At 48.0% G+C, this 18316-nt stretch overlaps 1 protein-coding gene across 1 annotated transcript in view; it reads right to left on the bottom strand.

The window, feature by feature from the left end:
• The window catches only part of TOLLIP (toll interacting protein), a 35823-nt gene extending 21673 nt beyond the window's left edge, over positions 1–14150 (bottom strand). Inside the window, exon 1 of the mRNA XM_066583118.1 lies at positions 14035–14150. Within this exon, the coding sequence (XP_066439215.1) occupies positions 14035–14067 (33 nt within the window). The 5' untranslated portion in view covers positions 14068–14150. The remainder of the gene's footprint in view (positions 1–14034) is intronic.
• Between the last annotated feature and the right edge of the window lie 4166 nt (positions 14151–18316).

Here is an 18316-nt window from a genome sequence, read left to right as displayed (position 1 = left end):
TAAGGCCTTGTCTTCACTGGACACTATTACACACCGACCTTTGAACAGATAAAGAAGAATGTAAGTTATATATACCTTTGCTGAGTACTATTCTCTATGTCTAACTCCTATAACAATGCAATCTTGTCGTGCAAACAACACATGTGTACAAGCGTATATCAAAGATGTTCATAGGAGACAGGATGAATATCTATATCTATATCTATATCTATAGATATAGATATAGATATAGATATAGATATAGATATAGATATAGATATAGATAGGCCCATAGCATTCACATGCCCACGGCCGGGTCGGATTCCACCTGTGAAATATCACAGCAGAATCAGTCTCGGCGCCCCCCGGAGACTCTGTACTCACCTCTCCAGATCTGCCGCGACTGTCTCGCCCCGCGAGCCGCCACGCATGTCGCATGCTACAAAACATCACTAATATGAAGGAAACAGGAAAGCACGGGCTTCACATACATGCAGTTTGTCGCACTGTTGCATCTCGAGACGAAAAAAAAAAAAAAGAGCAAGGTTTTTGTTGTGCATGTGAAACAGGCCTAATGGGGGTCATTGGTACTTCTTTGACAGCCCGGATAACGCTGCACACTGTGCCATGTTTGTCATAATAAAAAAAAAATTAAAAAAAAGTTACCATAAAAATCTAATTAACCCCATTAACGCAAGCATGCACAGAGCCATTGCCGGTCAGAGCCAACTAGATTTTTCGAATATATCCAACAGTCTGCATATATTTATTCCAATAAGAAAAAAAGACCCTGTAAGTCAACGGGGTCCAGTGGGAGGGTTTATAAACACATAAGGCACTGCTGTCACGGCTCTATAAGCCGTGACGCCAGTGTGAAGAACCATATGGTCTGAATTTAGATACTACGTAGGTACATAGGATTCCAAGCTTAGGTAGCGGCTACCTTTAGACAAACAAATGTCGGCTCCTGATCATCAACCCATAGAAACATGTCCGTGTTCAGCCAAAACATCATGGATCATTTATGTGAGCAAAAAAAAATAAAAAAAATTAAAAATTTGAGGGATCCCACATTGGCAGAACATCCCTCTATGTAAACAGATGTGCTGCCAACTGTATGGCGAGAAAGGATCATATTAGGCAGCATAGTCACGCTTTTTTCTATCACAGCATCGCAACAGAGAACACCGTTTGACAGAACTCGAGCGGGAAAATGGATTGTGCAAATACAGCCTTAAAGAGTATTTCAAGAATTGGTTATTAGCATCTACCCACAAGATGGGTGATAAGTCTGGTTAGTGTGGGTCTCATCGCTGAAAGCTGGCGAAAATAGCCAAGTGCCGGTACTTGCCCCTCTCCAGCAGTCTTATGAAAAAGAGTGGAGCCGCAGTGCACATCCTCAGTCGCCACTCCATTCAGGCACCTCAAGGGCATATCAGAGCTTGAGTGGGAACAAAGGTGGGCAACTAAAGTAATGAACGGACTACAATACACAGAGAGGGTATCAAAACGGGTTATTTAGTTTAGAAGAAATATATATTATTTTTATGAGGGGCGACCTCCTAACTATGTGTAAATAGATCAGGGGTCAGTACTGAGATCTCTCCCATCATCTATTTATACCCAGGCTGTAACAAGGGGGCATCCTCTACGTCTAGAGGAAAGAGAGTTTCTACACCAACACAGAAGATGGTTCTTTACTGTAAGAGCAGTGAGACTATGGAACTCTCTGCCTGAGGATGTGGTGATGGCGAACTCACTAGAGTAGAAGAGGGGCCTGGATGTCTTTCTTGAGCGCTACAATATTACATGTTATAGTCCCTGATTACTTCAGAAGGGTCGGTGATCCGGGGATTATTCCGATTGAAGTCGGGAAAGGATTTTTTTCCCTTTATCCTTAGGCTTCTTTCCCTTGATCGTATATAAGCCGTCCGTTTTCACAGCCGGCCAACATACACTATGTTGGGAGAGATAAAATGGGTGAACAGGCGCACAAATCAAACGTTTGTACGCCCGTTCAGATGGCATGGGTCCCAGCGCATATGCGCCAAGACTACCATGCCGTCTGCCCTTTTCACTCCCTCCCCATCACAGGCTCACCTCTCTTCCCCTCTCCACTCGTTCTTTGCAATGGGAGGGGGCGGGGGCAGGTCTAAGTGCCGTCCCGCTTCCCCCCATTGATGGCTATGGACAAGAAGCAGAGAGAGGATGGGAGCTTAGCTTCGCCCACATCCCACCCCTTATCCACAGTCAGCTATAGGAGGAGGCGGAACAGTGCTTAGCTCCGCCCTATCCCCTCCCATTAGAGAGCCAGTGGGGAGGAGAAGACAGAGGAGCCTGCATTAGGAGGGGGGGGGGGGGGGCGCTAAACTCCCTCCCACCCATGCAGCGGCCGACGTATTTCAGCCCAAAAGATAGTTACAAGACTATCTTTTGGGCCCGACGTTAAAACACCCGGAACTATATTGGGCCGGCCGGGCGCTTTTACGTCACGGGAATACGGCCATGTGACCTGATGCATTGGAATCCAATGCATTATATCACAGCGTATATTGGCCGGCCGTGAAAACGGCCACGATATACACTTATGGGAAAGAAGCCCAACGTGAAGAAAACTGGCTCCTGCCTCATGGGCATGTTGTACTTCTCTGAATTTCCATTTTATTGTTGTTTGCACGGGAGATTATATGCCAACATCAGAACATATTGGTGACAATTAGGATTTTTTGGAGCCATACGAGAGACGTAAATCACCCAATGAACAATAAGGAAGGAAGAAAAAGGTAGAAGCGGTCGGTCCTGCAGAGCACGTTTGTTAGGACGACTTCACACGCCGCAACACGCCCAATTGCTCCACCGAACCACACGATGGTGAAGGCGTCCCGAGGGCTTGTCATCCTCCATACATCCTGGTCACAGGAGGGACTCCTAAATACAGGAAGACCATCAGGCCATCAAGACATTACAAACTTACAGTCAACTTCTCAGCGCAGCAGAGATCAATGACCGCCGCACAGGAAGGTTTACTGCATTCAATAACCAGCGCTGACCTCCGATTGGTTGCACAGGACAGGTTACCCATTAGACCAATTTGATAAATGTGTTATGCCAACTGCCTGAAAGTGGTTGTCTAGGGTTATAGAAAAAAAAATGGCTGCCTTCTTCCAAACACAGCATCACCCTTGTCTATAAGGTTGTGTGTGGTATTGCAGATCGGCTCCATTGAAGTGAATGAGACCTGAGCTGCATTACCAGACCCAACCCACGGACAAGGGAGGTGCTGTTTTTTTAATCTGTGCAAATGAGCATGTCGGTCAGAGGTCGTTGATATGGTTCACATGGGCAGAGGACACGTTGTATGGGGAGAAATGATCATTAAAGGGGTTTTCCGGTGACATGCTACTAATTGGCTGGGGTCGACTCTAAGTACAATACACAGGGATATGGAGAGGAAGCTGCGGCTCTGACTTATGTAGTGGCCAGTGTTTGTAACTACAGAAAAAGAGCTCATTGGTTTTCACGAGATCCCAGGCTGTAGTTACAAGCGCCGGCCACTACACGGGTCAGAGCAGCAGTTAGTTGTAGCGCCGATAGCAAGCGCCTGATCAGCTGATTGACTGATGTCCCAAGCGGCAGAGCCCAGCTGATGAATTATTGATGACATCTGCCATTCACTTTTATCCCACAACCCTGGGCAAGCACTATGAATGCGGCGCCCTCTAGAGGACAGAACCTGAATAGACTGGACGTCATTATAGCCTCTTACGCTGTATATTAGTTACTAAAGACCACTTTTCATCAACTCCGTCCTGTGTCAAAAGACTTAAGTGATTCGGAGGGGGGGGGGGCGCCCTCTGTGACACTACTGGATGGTGGTCTTCACTGTCGGGGGTTTACATGGTTGAATGGGTTTTGGGTACATCTTTACACAATCCTTCTCCATCGGCACAGCAATGATAGCTCCATTAGGACTAGTTATAGGCCAAGCACTGCGTGACATCTATACAACGGACTGACCTCTACCTGCTGCGAAAGAACGGCTCACCGTCTGGATCGCCTTTCTCTGTGCGGAGCTCCTACTGCAGTTATACGGGGGTAATAAATACACTTGACACAAAGGTTGTTAATAGGGCCGTTCCCTCTTTTTCACACATTACGTGCCTACTCTGTGCCAAGGGGAAGTAAGCTACAAACTCAGCCAACAGCTCTGTGTGATCCACCATAGGGCAACTTTTCTTCAATTACAACCAGCAAGTAAAAGGAGCCTTTCTAGGCCAAGATCGAAAGACACGTGTGCCGTCCACTAGGGCCAGAGACGTTGGAAACAGGCCAGTGGCGCCCTCTTATGCCATAGAAGTGAATGGGCGTTACTGAAACATCTCATGAGCAAAGTGTGAAGGAACCCCAAGGCCTCGTCCACAGGCGGGTCAGATTCCGTGTGGGAAATCCCTCCCTGCCTGCGACCGGTGAGCCCTGCTTACCTCTATTTCCCTGGCAGGTGCATCCGCGCAGATCCCCCCCACCTCCGGGTTTGCTGTATGCGCATGCTCCTCACGGTTCGCTGTCGGACATGCGCAGTACCGTTTTGTTTTTTCAAACTCCTGCTTTCCTGCAACGGGCCGCAGATTGTACGGCTTCCATTGACTTAAATGGACGGCTTGATTGGCTCAGTAATGGCGAGCATGCACATGTACGGAGGGGGTAAGAAGTATAGCTTTCAGGTATACATGTATTCAGCCGACCGCTACTGACGGTGTACAGGCAATAGGCTCCGTCCTTCTACATATTGGCCTAAGGCAAAAAAAATGGCCGCTTTTACGCGCTTAGGTGCAGAGACTAGAGGTATAATACATTCTATAATAAAGTCTGGTCCCGCTCTCCCGGATATTGTAGAGCGCGCCTAGAGGCAGAGCGTCGCGCTTCACAGTGACATACAAATTGCGCGGTGCTGCAAAATTGTGTATTTAACAGTCTGCTAAACGAGATAATTTCCCCCCGAATCTCTGGGTGACAAACGCTGTAATTATGACACAATCCGCTTCAAGTGGTTAATGTAACGGTAAGCGTTCAGCCATCATTACTGCGGCCCGCGACAATTGTTCTCCGGAACCAATTCAGCTTTTTAGGGTAAAAGAAAAGAAACAAAAAGGCAGAAATGATCAGTTTACATGAGATTACTAATTTGGGCGGTTCAGACATTTAATTCAAGACAAAGCCGTGTAAAACACAAAGCCCATAAAGACGAGACGGCCTTAACGACACAGACCATTCCCCCCCCCCTTTTCGTTTTTTCCTCCCCCCTTCAAAAAAAAAATCGTAGCTCCTTCATTTATCCATCGATGTGGCTGTATGCGGCTTGTTGTTTGCAGGACGAGTTGTATTTTTCAATGGTGCCATATAATGTACTGAAAAACGTTAAAAAAAAAAAAATTAAAAAATGACATTCCGCCGTTTTTCGTGCATGTTGCTTCTACGGCGCACAAACTGCAACAAAAACGACAGAACTTTATTCTATGGGTCAGTATGATTGCTACAATACCAAACTTGTGTAGTTTTTTTTTTGCTGTACTACTTTTTTTTTAAAGAAATTAAATTTTTTTAAATTATTTTCTGCCGCCATCTTCTGTGCGCAATAACATTTTTATTTTTCCATCGACGTGGTTGAGTGAGGGGTTATTTTTTGCGGGATGTCCTGTAGTTTCCGTTAGTACCGATTCGGAATACATAGGACCTTTTGAACACTTTTTATTGCGTTTTTTCTGGGAGACAGGGTAACTAAAAAAAGTGCATTTTTGGCGTGTTTTTTTCATTTTCTTCGGACAACGCTCCCAGTATGGGGTAAATAATGTGCTACTTTAATAGATCTGACTTTTACGGACGCCATGATACCAAATATGTATTTTTCTTTAATGATGTTGATTTTTTTTATTATGGATATGGCAAAAGGGGGGTGATTTAAACTTTTTTTTGCATTTTTTTTTTTTTTTACAATTAATATAACTTTATGGCTCTTATTTTCACTTTTTTCTTAAGCGCCCCTGGGGGACTACAAGCAGCGATGCTTTGATCGCTCCTGCAGTATGACGTAATGCTATAGCATTACGTCATACTGCTTTTTGACAGGTAGTCTATCAAGCCACCCCACGGGGATGGCTTGATAGGCAGTTTCCTAAGGCAGCCCTGGAGCCTTTTAGAAGGCCCCCGGCTGCCATGACACCTGCACGGCTCCCCCGATCTCACAGCGGCAATTGACAGCCACATTAAAGAGTTAATAGCTGCGATTGGCCACATGGCCGATTGCAACTATTGCACGCGGGTGTCAGCTGTAATAAACAGCTGACACCCACACTGTAAGCGGAGAGATCGCCCTACGACCTCTCTTCATACATACCCTGACGCTGCAGGACGTACCCTTACGTCCGTGGTCGTTAAGGGGTTAAGGACACCGCCTATTTTGGCCATAAGGTTGCAACAATATTTTGGGGGGGATTTTTCATTTCCACTTTCCATAACTTTTCCCTGCACCCCTGGGGAGTTCGATATGGGATTCACAGCCCCGTTTCACGCTCGCTAGTATGAAGTGACACAATTTTTTTCCTGTGGGCTGGTGCGATTACAAAGATACTAACTTTTTTTTCTTTACATATGAGAGCATTTTATTCAAAGTCCCATAACTTTATTTGTATATGCGAGGGCTTGTTTTTACGCAGAGCTGTAGTTTTATTGGTACCATTTTGGGGTAAATATGACTTCTTTGATCACTTTTATTGCATTTTCTTTGGGGGAGGCAAAAAAACTGAACAAAATTAGCATTTTGCCTCCATTTTTTATTTTTCTTTTACTTTTTTTTTCTATGTCCCTTTAGGGGACTTTATGCTCTGATCCCTATGATAATGCACTGCAGTACATCTGCACTGCAATATCGCTCACAATAGCGATCAGTGTATAGCGTCTGGCATGGCAACTCTGAGTACTCTTTACATGCTGCAATGTACATTGATCGCTGCATGTAAGGGGTTAAAGAGCAGGGATCGTCTTCTCATTGATCCTCACTGTTGCAGCGAGAGGCCCGTAATCAGTCACACCTGGCTCAGGACATAAGTTTATGTCCCGACAAGTTGGTAGTTCATGCAACAGGACGTAAACTTACAATGCTGTAGCATCTTTCCCTAGAACTCTGCATTGTGCCGTTCCTCTGTTGTTCCTCCTGGAAACGTATGAGTAAATGGGTGATACCAGTTGGGAGCATGGCACTCCCAATTCTGAGATGGTCCAATCAGTGCTGACAATCCATGCTAGGGACACGCCCTTTTGACAAGAGGAACAGTAAGGTGCAGTTGTCCATTTATTTTTTGTTTTCTAGGAGAGACAACAGAGGAACATAATGCAGACATTTGCGGAGACGTCCGCAGCGCCGACAGCGATCCTAATATTCTTCTCAAAGTGACACTTGCAAAGCTCTCCTTGTTTGTTAACCGTAATTACCTCCAGGACGGAAATCTCTTAATCCTCGGGTATATTATGGTAAATGGCGCCGCTGAAGCCTCCGTCAAGGACGCACACTAATTGTTAGATTCCAAAGGCTCCGCATCGCTTATACGGGATATATATACGCCATCATGAGGCAGCGCTTAAATGTCTTTTATATGTTGTATATTGTCATCACATTCCGTATTAGCTTGTTGCATAAGGTCAGGCTCACAAGACTGTGATCGCCTGCGGGCCGCGCCTGTATGACATACGCACTTCCTGCGGGCCACCAATCCCCACACACCATCTTGGTGTGCATGCCCGAGTACTACACACCAAGATAGAACATGCCACAATTGTTTTGGGATTGGGGAAGGGGGTGGGCGTATCTCGCGCACAGCAATTAAAGTCTATGGGATATTGCTACTGCGTATTACGCAGGCAAAGACTTGGCGTAATACGCAGTGAGCATGCGCTCGTGTGCGACCGGCCTAATAATTCAAATGGTTTTAAGATCCCATTACTACAAGGAATATCTTTGATTTTTAATCAGCGTAGGTCATTAATATATGATCAGTGAAGATTCAATCCCCCAACTAAAAGCAGAACAAATAGACAGCTACAATCTCCGGAGCGCCACAACCCCGACAAAAGAGACTTATCAAATCTGGTGTAAAGATAGTTGGCCATGGCAGCCAATCAATCTGTTGCTTCATTTTCCAATGGGTCTCTCTTACTGTATATTCATCATTACACTCTGGGATTATTCCCTGAGCAACCTGTGACATCATAAGGTGAGTCACATGACCTGCTGGCGTGCAGAGTGCTCACGCTCCAGCAGATGCAATGATGAACAGCAACACCTGACCAGAGTTGTGAAGAAAATCGTTCCTAGACAAAAATGACTGACTGGACCCGTTTTACCCATTAACTGCAACAATCTGGATAAGTTAATGAGTAGCGAGGACGGTGGTGATAATGTGACTGGCACTGACCGCCATGTGTTAGCATGGTGGAGGAGGTTCAAGAAGTTGTTCCGCTACCGCTCTGTATGTGGCGCAGTGGCTTGGGCCGATCCCACAGACAGAGTCCCTTTCACTTTAACAGGACTCAACCTGCAGTACCAACCCAGGCCACTGCGCAATGTACAGTGCTGTACGCTTCCTGCAGCAAGAAAAATAGCTAAAAGTGGGACAACACCTTTACCAAAAAGAACAGCTCCAGGGAGAAAGTACATAGTGCATAGCAGCCGGGCCAAGAACATGGCGCTCATCATCACAGGCGAAGTTACTGTTGTAGCTTCAACTTGGCACAAGTCAGTACTGCTCAGAGAGCCCAGTGTCACTTCCACTGCCTCTTCATACCACACTTCTTTCCAGAAGCCGACATTCCCAGACCCGCTCTAGCATATACCCGCCGAGCGGACGCAGGAAGGCCCTTTCTACGCGTCTTTGCTTGCTGCCTCTACTGCGTTCAGAATACAACCTGCGTCGCCCCAAATGTGCGAGCCTTCAGTGTGCCAACCTAGATCGGAGCGTCCAACCGCGGGTCTCCCGACCATCACAGGAGCGTATGGTGCTTGGAGTTCGAATCAGAAGACCCGCGGCAAGGCTGGGCCTCACTTACGTACATAGAACAGAGTCAGAATACGGCTGTGTGGTTAACCCCGTAGTTACCCACAAGCTGGTGGTCATTACAATATACAGACCGGTACGCTTTAAGACGGCTCCTTACATAGAGCTAGCAGTAGTTTAGCGGCAGCAGAACTGCTGACGGACTCCAGTAGGCAAACTACGTGCGAAGCGTTGCTGGTAGATTCACTTCTATGCCCTCTAAACCCATTGTGCCGCGGTCGCTCAGCGCACAGATTGGCAAATGAAAACCCACTGTAAAAACTGTCCAGAATCACGGGCCAATCTCATTTGTTCAGAGCCCGGATGGCTACAAGGTATCTCTATACACAAGGCCACCCAAAGAAGTCACCAGAAAAGTAGTTTTCGGAGATAGTTGTTCCATGTCCATGCAGCCACGGACCGGGCGCTCAACAAGAAGTCCCCCATTTGTGGCTGGTCACTTTGTTTCAGCTCAGTGACATGAAGCCACCAGCGAGCCACTTCTCACTCCGAGTCATCCCATCTACTAACGACCGCCTGTTGATGGAGGCGGGCGGAAGAGATCTCCAGCATGCCCCGCCTCCCTTTTAGAACGACGACGGTAAAAATCATATGTCATGATAAGCCACACCCCTAACCCCTCTCCCCCACTTTCTTGGGGTTCCATAAAAAAAACTTTTGCTTCTAAAAAGGGCTCCAGGTGCCATAGCAACCCATCGGGACCCTACAATTACATTGCAGGGTCCAATGGGTGACAGAAGCATCCTCCTCACTAGGTCAGCCTTTCAGATGCCATGGTCACATTGACCGCAGCATACAAAGTGTTAAACAGCAGGGATCAGCGTTTTCTTCCATCAGCACTGTTTGAGCACGTGCCAGGTTATCATCCAGCAGTTCAGCACCCATGCCAGGCTTCTGTAAAAATGTGTTAGCATCAGAACCAAGCCTATTGACAGCCGCTGTTAAAAGACGTATGGGTGGTCGTTAAGGGGTTAAAATCCATAGCCTACTCGTTATTGCCGTGGATTGCACATGGAAAAAGAGGTGGATTAGCTCCATAGAATGACAGAGGGGTTAATCCGTGTGCGGATCTGTTAGCCAATCCGAGGAAGATTAGGCTTATTTTAACCCTTTCCAATCCACTGTCTGACGTCTGAAGACATTATGATTTAAGGCTGTACAGCTCCGATGTTGGAAGACGTCCGTCGGGGTTCTCTTACTGTATATTACCAGCCTCTCTGCTGTCGGAGCCTATCCAACGTGTAACTCATGCAGTACTGGCTTTAGCCAGCAGATAGCGCCATCGTGTAACAGCAGAAAAAGAGTAAGCACCATAGGAAAACCAGGATACAAATTGGATTGGAAAGGGTTAACTATGGTGCTAATCCACAGCTTCTGGGTGCCGAATTAACGGCAAAAGTGATTTATTGTACATTTTAACACCCGCAGTGCGCTGGTGATTCCATGTAGGGTTTTTTTTTTGGGGGGGGGGGGGGGGGGGGGAGGCATGTGAATGGCGTATAAAGTATCCCTCGCACGACCACGAAATATCAACAGATTGTGCAATATATAGGCAGGGAGTCTGCGCCTAGATCTGGTCGAGTTTAAACGCTGGATTCGACCGGCTTCACATGGGCGTATACACAGTTACGCACACCTTAGTGCGACATTTTTTGCGCGCATGTCGGCATATTTTACAGTACTTTGTCTGCCTGTATGGGAGGTTTGTTTTTTTTGGCGCAGCTGAAATGCCCGCATGTGAATGGACCCAATGAAATCAATGGGTTTGTATTCTCTGCTGAGATCACGAGATATTTGTGCGTTGCGAGACGCGCAAATATGAACCCCACTTGTTTGAAAGGGGTCATATACACAAGCGATTTTTTTTATTTTTTTTACCATAATGTGGGAAAACAAAAACCAAACGCATCGCCCATTGTTTCAGTGGGTCCGGAAAACACATCAAACGGCGTGCGACGTGCACACGAGCGCATCGTGAAGCCAGAATCATTTGGGAAACACTTCCCGGGATTCCAGCATGTCACTGCGTTTGACAGCACTTAACGCACAGCATCATCGTGATGGGTGAGGAGGGGCGTTAAAAAGCGCGAAAATAGAACAGACAGCACTCGAAAATCGCCGCGTTCGAGCACAGGTCTGCAAGGGCCCATTGAAATCAATGGAAGCGTTGTACAGCGGAGCTCGGGACGTCACGGTAAAAAGTGGCCCAAGGAATCCTTTGCTTGTATGTCAGTCTTCACTGCAAACATACCGATATTCTATTCCTAAAGCAGGTTGCTCAGGGTTAACAGCGCTGACGTTGGCGTCCTTCAGCACTTCTTATCTATGTAGTCCTTGAGACCAAGAACACATTAGAGGTATTCCCGACTCGCACGCTTCTAGCATATTTGCAGCACATACCATAAACCTCTGCTACATGTCGCCTCCCGGGCCCAGGATTACAGAAGCGGTCAGGTGGGCCGTCTTACGCCATTTCTGTGACCCCTACAGAAAGGAATGGAAACCGCGAGCTGCGCCATTTCTGCATCCCCACGTTACGGATACGGTGCAGCGTGCAGAGCTTTACTCTTCTTCCAACTGAAGTTATGGATACGGCCGTGCGGCCCCTCCGCTGTTCCCTGCCGGTACTGGGGGGTTCTCACGTCTATTTGTAGGCATCATTAGTCTAGATCAGTGTTCCCCCAACTCCGGCCCTCACGGACCGCCAACAGGTGATGTTTTCTGGATTTCCTCAGTATTGCACAGGTGATGTCAGGTGCCTCAGGTGTTCTTACCATAGGATATCCTGAGAACATGACCTGTTGGTGGTCCCTGGAGTTCGGACCCCTGGTCTGAGACACCACATGCTGTAGTTCTGGAGGTCCTCTTGGTGGGGTAGTAAAGCCAAGCTGTAGGAGAGGTTAACAGGAACCCGCAGCGATATAAACTAAGTTATGGCGCTGTTAGGGGCCGGGTCATGCATGTTTTATACTTCCCAGCTTCCATGATTTAGTGGTGCCCACCTCTGAAGTAGACAGTGTAAAGATCTGACTGTTTTCAGAGCCCCGTGTGCTCTCCCATAGACTTGTATAGGAGTGTGACCAGTACGGAGGCATGTGACTGAGCCTCTAGATTGTAACTTGGAGGCTGTCAAAGTGGAGTCCCAGACGGTCCCATACATGTTCTGTTAGTGATACATCTGGTGACCGGGAAGCCACGGAAGTGTGACAATGTTGTGGGGGCTCCTGTGACCCCCTTGTGTGTGCGGCTGAGCATTATCCTGCTGGAAGCCACCATGAGAGGAACACATGTGGCTGCAGGATGTCCTAAACATATCACTGAGCTGTCATTGTTCCTCGTACCACCACTAGGGGGAACCGACTGTTGTATGCGATGACCTCAGAATATCACACCAGCAGGGGGCAGTGTGCCGCTCCACAGCAAAGGGTGGATGAGGCACTCACCCCGAGGTCTCCAGACATGAACATGGCTGTCAGCAGCCAAACTAGACCTGGACGACAATCTGGTCCCACTCCATAGCAGTACGGTGGGTGTCAAATGCCGTACATGTAACCAAATGTGCTTCAGACAAGAGCCTGGAGATGGTTCCGACATACACAGGGGTGTAGCGATGGCGCCACCTGCCTCTGGATGACGGACAACGAAACAGCAGGAGCTGCTTGTCAGACAATCAGACTCCTCTCTACTGGTGGTCTGTCGAGATCGTCCTGAGCACGGTCACCTTGTGTGCCCTCACACATCCACTGGTCTCCACACCTCCTAACAGTCTGGTCTATACAGCCGGTGGGGGACAATTTGTCAATAGGACATCCAGCTTCTCACATCCCAATAATGCGCCCCTCTCAGACTCTGGTAACGGTGAAATCTCTTCTCTGCGTCGTAGAGGCGTCCAGTGGTCAACAAGCTCCACACAAGCGGAGGAAGAGGTCACTACACACAAGGAGCCTCCGAGAGCCTTTTATAGGGCATGGGGGGGGGGGGGGGGACCACTTGTAGGGCCTCAGGGGACAAGACCGTCCATCTAATCACCACAGCTCTAATGATTTGCAGATCTGCCTGAGATGGAGCCGCATGCAGAGTTTTGCAGCAAAACAACAACTTCTTCTGGGTGATTTGTTATTTTTTTCCCTTTCCAGAGTGTACTTTTTCCCTGAACCCCAGCTATGACGGCGCAGCGTGGCACACACCGGGGCGGCACAGCGTGGCACACACAGGGGCGGGGCGGCACAGCGTGGCACACACAGGGGCGGCACAGCGTGGCACACACAGGGGCGGGGGGCTCGTCTGTCCAGAGCTGCACCCGATGACAAGTTCACGTTACCATTTATATCAGTGCGTGTCAAAAAAAGTGACTGTTGTCCCAAAGTGCACAAACCACATTCCAAGCGTCATCACTCTTTCTCCCTATGGGGGCGCCATATTGCGGCCATAAGCCCTGATTTATATGTGCAGCTGGGATATGTTGGGGTGCCCCATGTAGGATCACAGCACTGGGGATATACCTGGGCCGGGTGCGGCTCCCACCTCCTTATCACTAGTTATTCCCTACTGCAGAGGGGCTCAAAGGACTCAAAGACACACCTGAAAAAAAACCCCCTGCAAGCAGGACCCCCACTAAACCACCTACAGCGGTCTACTGAGCCTTTGGGACTGGTGTAATTGCCATCACGTGGCATACAGAACACATTAGGAGGGTCCCGGCGTGCAGACCCTCACCGTGACCGGTCAGACAACACCTCCTGGCACCCCAGTCACAGCATTCTCATCACTGCAGGAAAGAGACAGCTCCAATGACAGGCATCTCTATGTATCATCGAGGAACTACAAATCCCATTACATCCACCATAGGAGCTAATACAGAAGCATGCTGGGACTTGTAGTTCCATAGCAGCTGTTCTCTCCTACGTTACCAGGCAGTGTTATGCCCTCTCCTCTAATGATGTCCGCTCACCGGTCCTCGCTGTGTGCTGACGCTGGTCGCCATGGTTTTCGGGCGGCTCCTGTCTCCACTCCGCTCTCCTCGGCTCTCTCGGACACTTCCTGTTATGACTGCACCGTCTGACACACGGTCACATGATCCCTCCTGGTGCGCAGGCGCAGAACGAGCGGCGGAGGCCTGCAATAACTTTATGTGCACGGACAGCGGCGCCTCCGCTGACACCAGAGGCTTGTGTGTGGTGGGAGTGAGACGTGGTGCGAAGGCTTCTGTACTACAGCTGGACATAGAGAGAGTATATATATATATATATAGTGTTGTTGAAGTGTCCCCTTAACAGCCCCACACAAGTCTTTGCTGACATCAGCATTAACCCCTTAGTGACCAAGCTTTTTGATCGCTTTTTATTGCATTTTTTCGTGGAGACAGCGTGACCAAAAAAAGCGCATTTTGGCGTTGTTTTTTTTTTTTTTCTGGTGATCTTCATCTTGCGGGGTAAATAATGTGTTACTCTGATAGGTCGGACGTTTACGCACGCTGCAATACAAAATCTGAATTTTTGTTTTATTTTGATTCTTTTATCATAAATATGACAAAAGTGTTTTTTTTTAACTTTTATTACTTTTTTTTTAATAATTAGTCAAACTTTATTGATTTTTATTTTATTTTTTTATTTTTAGTCCCCAGAGGGGACCACAACTTGCAATGCTTTGATCACTTCTGCAGTATGATGTGATGCCATAGCATTACATCATACTGCGATCGGGCAGGCAGTCTTATCAAGCCACCCTAAGGGCATGTCTAATAGGCATTCTGCCATGACACCCGGACGTTCAGGGGTCCTGTACAGTGTCCCGTGATAAGATAGCGGGACGCTGTGCGGTTGCTAGGCAGCTGGGGGCTTCTGAAAGGCCCCAGGGCTGCCTATGCAGAGTGCCTATCAGGCGCAAAGCTTGATAGGCGCTCTGCATAGGCAGCCCAAGGGCCCTTCAGAAGCCCCCGGCTGCCTAGCAACCGCACAACATCCCGCGATGTGACCGGACAGGCTTCTATCAGGCTTGATAGAAGCCTGCCCGATCCCTGCACAGTATGATGTCATGCCATAGTATTACATCATACTGTGCAGAACAGATTGTACGCATCTTGCGAATTTCGTAACTCGAATGTTCCCAAGTCGGGGGCTCTCTGTATAGTGTATTACAGGCACATTTTCGCCCAGTTGTGCCGCGACACGAGTCTGTACTACAGGCAAACAAAGTCGTCTGGAAGTGCCCTAAGGCCGATTCACACAAGCGCATGCGTATTTGCTCACATTTTTGCGGAATGGGCATATTTGAGCGTGCATTGGCGTGTTTTACTGTACTTTTTTGTGCGCACAAGTTGTGCACAATTGCGCTCGCAAAAAAAAACCCCACTGATGCTCCTATTCATCGAAATGGGCAATTAGCGTAATTAGTTCAATATGTGCTCTCTCCCGCATGGGAAAATAGAGCATGCTGTGCGTTTTTATGCGCAAAATGCACGTGCAAAATACCTCTATGTGAACGGAGCCATTGAAACCAACGCGTTCTATTCACTGTGTATTGCCTACGTAAATTTTTCGTGAGCAAATACGTTCGTGAATAAGGGCTCATTCAGATGAGCGCATGAGTACAGCGCCGCAAGTCTCACAGCGTTGTGCTCAGCGCAGCCCCTAGGCTCTGCCGGCAGAGATTGCGTAGGGCAGTGATAGGCACTGCGCAGGCTGGGGCGTCACGAACAAGCACAGTGTGCAGAGCGGGGCTCCGTATTAACCGCTGCCTATTTGCAGGCATTTCAGTAGAACCCATTGACTTCAATGGGTTTGTTCACTTTAGCGAATTTTGCGTGCGCATTTAGTTGGCGCCTAAAAACGCGCCACATGCTCTATTTTCCGGTGTATTTTTGCAGGGAAAGAGCACATATTGAAGTATTTACACTAATTGCCCATTTCAATGATTGGAAGCGTCGGTGCAGGTTTTTTTTTCTGCGCATAATTTGAAAATCACGGATGTATAACGGGACGAAACGAAACCATTAATTTCAATGGTTTTGTTTCTACTGTTTGGATTCTCACGCGTTATTACTACATGCGAGAAGAGATACATCTTGCCCTATCATTGCATACGCCTAGGACGTGCAAGAACCGCAATAGTGGAAACGGAGCCATTGAAATCACTGGTTTTGTTTCGGCCCGTTATGTGGCCGTGATACGCCCATCTGATTAACGGGACGAAGTCATTTTTGGGGGGGCGTTTTTTTAACTCACACATCTTTTACATGTGAGAAGCCTATGCCAAACGTCAGGAAAAACGCCAAACCTGCGGCATGTTGTGATTGCAACGCAACATCGCTGAACCAAACACATCAGAAGAAAAACGCCACAAACCCCCCCCCCCCGAAAAAAGCAAGCTTTTTATATTTTACTGTTGATTTAGGCCTCATGTCCACGGGCGGATCGGATTACGCGAGTAGGAGCCTGTAGCAGAATCCGACCCTGCCCGCGCCCATGGTCACTGCCAGGCTTCTACTTACCCGTCTAGGTTCTTCTATTTCCTGCTTTCCCACGGAATCAGCGGCCAGTCCACAATTCAATTCCGCGAATCAGACGCTTCCATTGACTTCAATGGAAGCCGTCCGTGCGGGATCCGCACTGAAACCAGAAGGTCCGCAAATCAAATCCACATACTTTATTTCATTTGCAGACGCCCATGGGCGTTTGATTTACGGTTCTTCCGCGCAGGTGACCTGCATGGATTCCGCTAATTAGATCTGCCCGTGGACATTGGGCCTTACAGCTAAGGCCAGCTTCACATGGACGTATTTGCGTGCACGAAGAGAATAGAATTGATTGGTTGGGTTCAACCGCTCGAGACCCTGGCCTATCAGTTGATGGGCGTGCGCTGTCAGCGTTGCAATACGTGGATCGGAGCAGAAGCAGATTGCCCTGACCCCAGTGTGATGGCCAGAGCTGGTAATTGCAGGCACAGCTGCCATTAAAATCAATGAGAGCTCTGCCTGCAATTACAAGCGCCGGACACTATACTAAGGTCGGAGCTAACTGCTTTTGCTCCAATCCCTTTGTATTGTGGCGCTGACAGTGGGCGCCCGATCAGCTAATCAGTCAGGGTCCTGAACTACGGACCCGTCTGATCAACGATTAATGACCTATCCTAACTATAGGTCATCAATAGTATATGTGGTGCAAACCCCTTTGTAAGGGTTTTCTCATGAAGAGCCAAACCCTGTCCATATCCTCATTATGCTGGTTCTGGTGGACAGGTCTTATATGGATTCCAATGAATGGCTGTCAGTTGGTCTGCAGAGGGTGCCGAGAGCCAAAGTCAACCCCTTCAATGGTGACAGTCCATATGTAGCGGTTTAGCCAAAGTACTCCTTCATGATGCTAGTGATACTGCCCTCTTATTCGCCAGCCACAGCTAACCCCTTGGCGCTGCAACCAGGGGAGGCGTTAAATAGTCCCACTAGTGGACCCGGCAATCGCTTGCATAATACACTGCAATCCCTCTGTATTGCAGTGTTCCTGTCAGCTTTAGGGTGCCTTCACACGGGCCTTCATGCGCTGCGAGAGAGAGTAAAAAAGCTGAATTATAAAACCCTTGTTTCTTAATGGTTTCATTCTCATTAGCAATGTTTTCATTGATGCGATGTTGCGAGAGAGAAAACAATCGCGGCATGCTGTATCTTTCTGCGATGTGCGATTTTTCATCGACCATGGTTGCCTATGGAGTCTGCTTTTTATTGACTCTCTATTGACTCTTGCGATAAAAAAAATTGCGGCAGCGATGCCATGTGAGATTATTCTCAAGAAAAAGCATCGCTGACGCTCATAGATTGCAGGAACAAAGACACGATTTTCGCATGGCGAAATCGCAATCGCCCGCGTGAAACTGGCTTTAACCCATAAAATCCTGTCTCTAGCAGGAGTGGTTCACTATCAAAGATGCAATGGCCCGGTGAGATTTTCCCTCTTCTGTGAACATCATCAGGACTCTGTATCTTCTGTACCACCCATCTCTGCTGAACCCATCCAAGTTGGCTAAACTCCTTTGTCTTCCGAGGAAGGGTCCAAAATACAGATGAGCGAACATACTTGCTAAGGCAAACTACTCGAGCGAGTAGTGCCTTATGCGAGTACCTGCCCGCTCGTCTCTAAAGATTCGGCTGCCGGCACGGGTGAGCGGTGAGTTGTGGGAGTGAGCAGGGGTGAGCGGGGGGGAAGAGAGTGAGAGAGAGATCTCCCCTCCGTTCCTCCCCG

The sequence above is a fragment of the Eleutherodactylus coqui genome, chromosome 11 (assembly GCF_035609145.1).
Source record: "Eleutherodactylus coqui strain aEleCoq1 chromosome 11, aEleCoq1.hap1, whole genome shotgun sequence".
NCBI lineage: Eukaryota > Metazoa > Chordata > Amphibia > Anura > Eleutherodactylidae > Eleutherodactylus > Eleutherodactylus coqui.
This window is presented reverse-complemented; position numbering and strand designations above follow the sequence as displayed.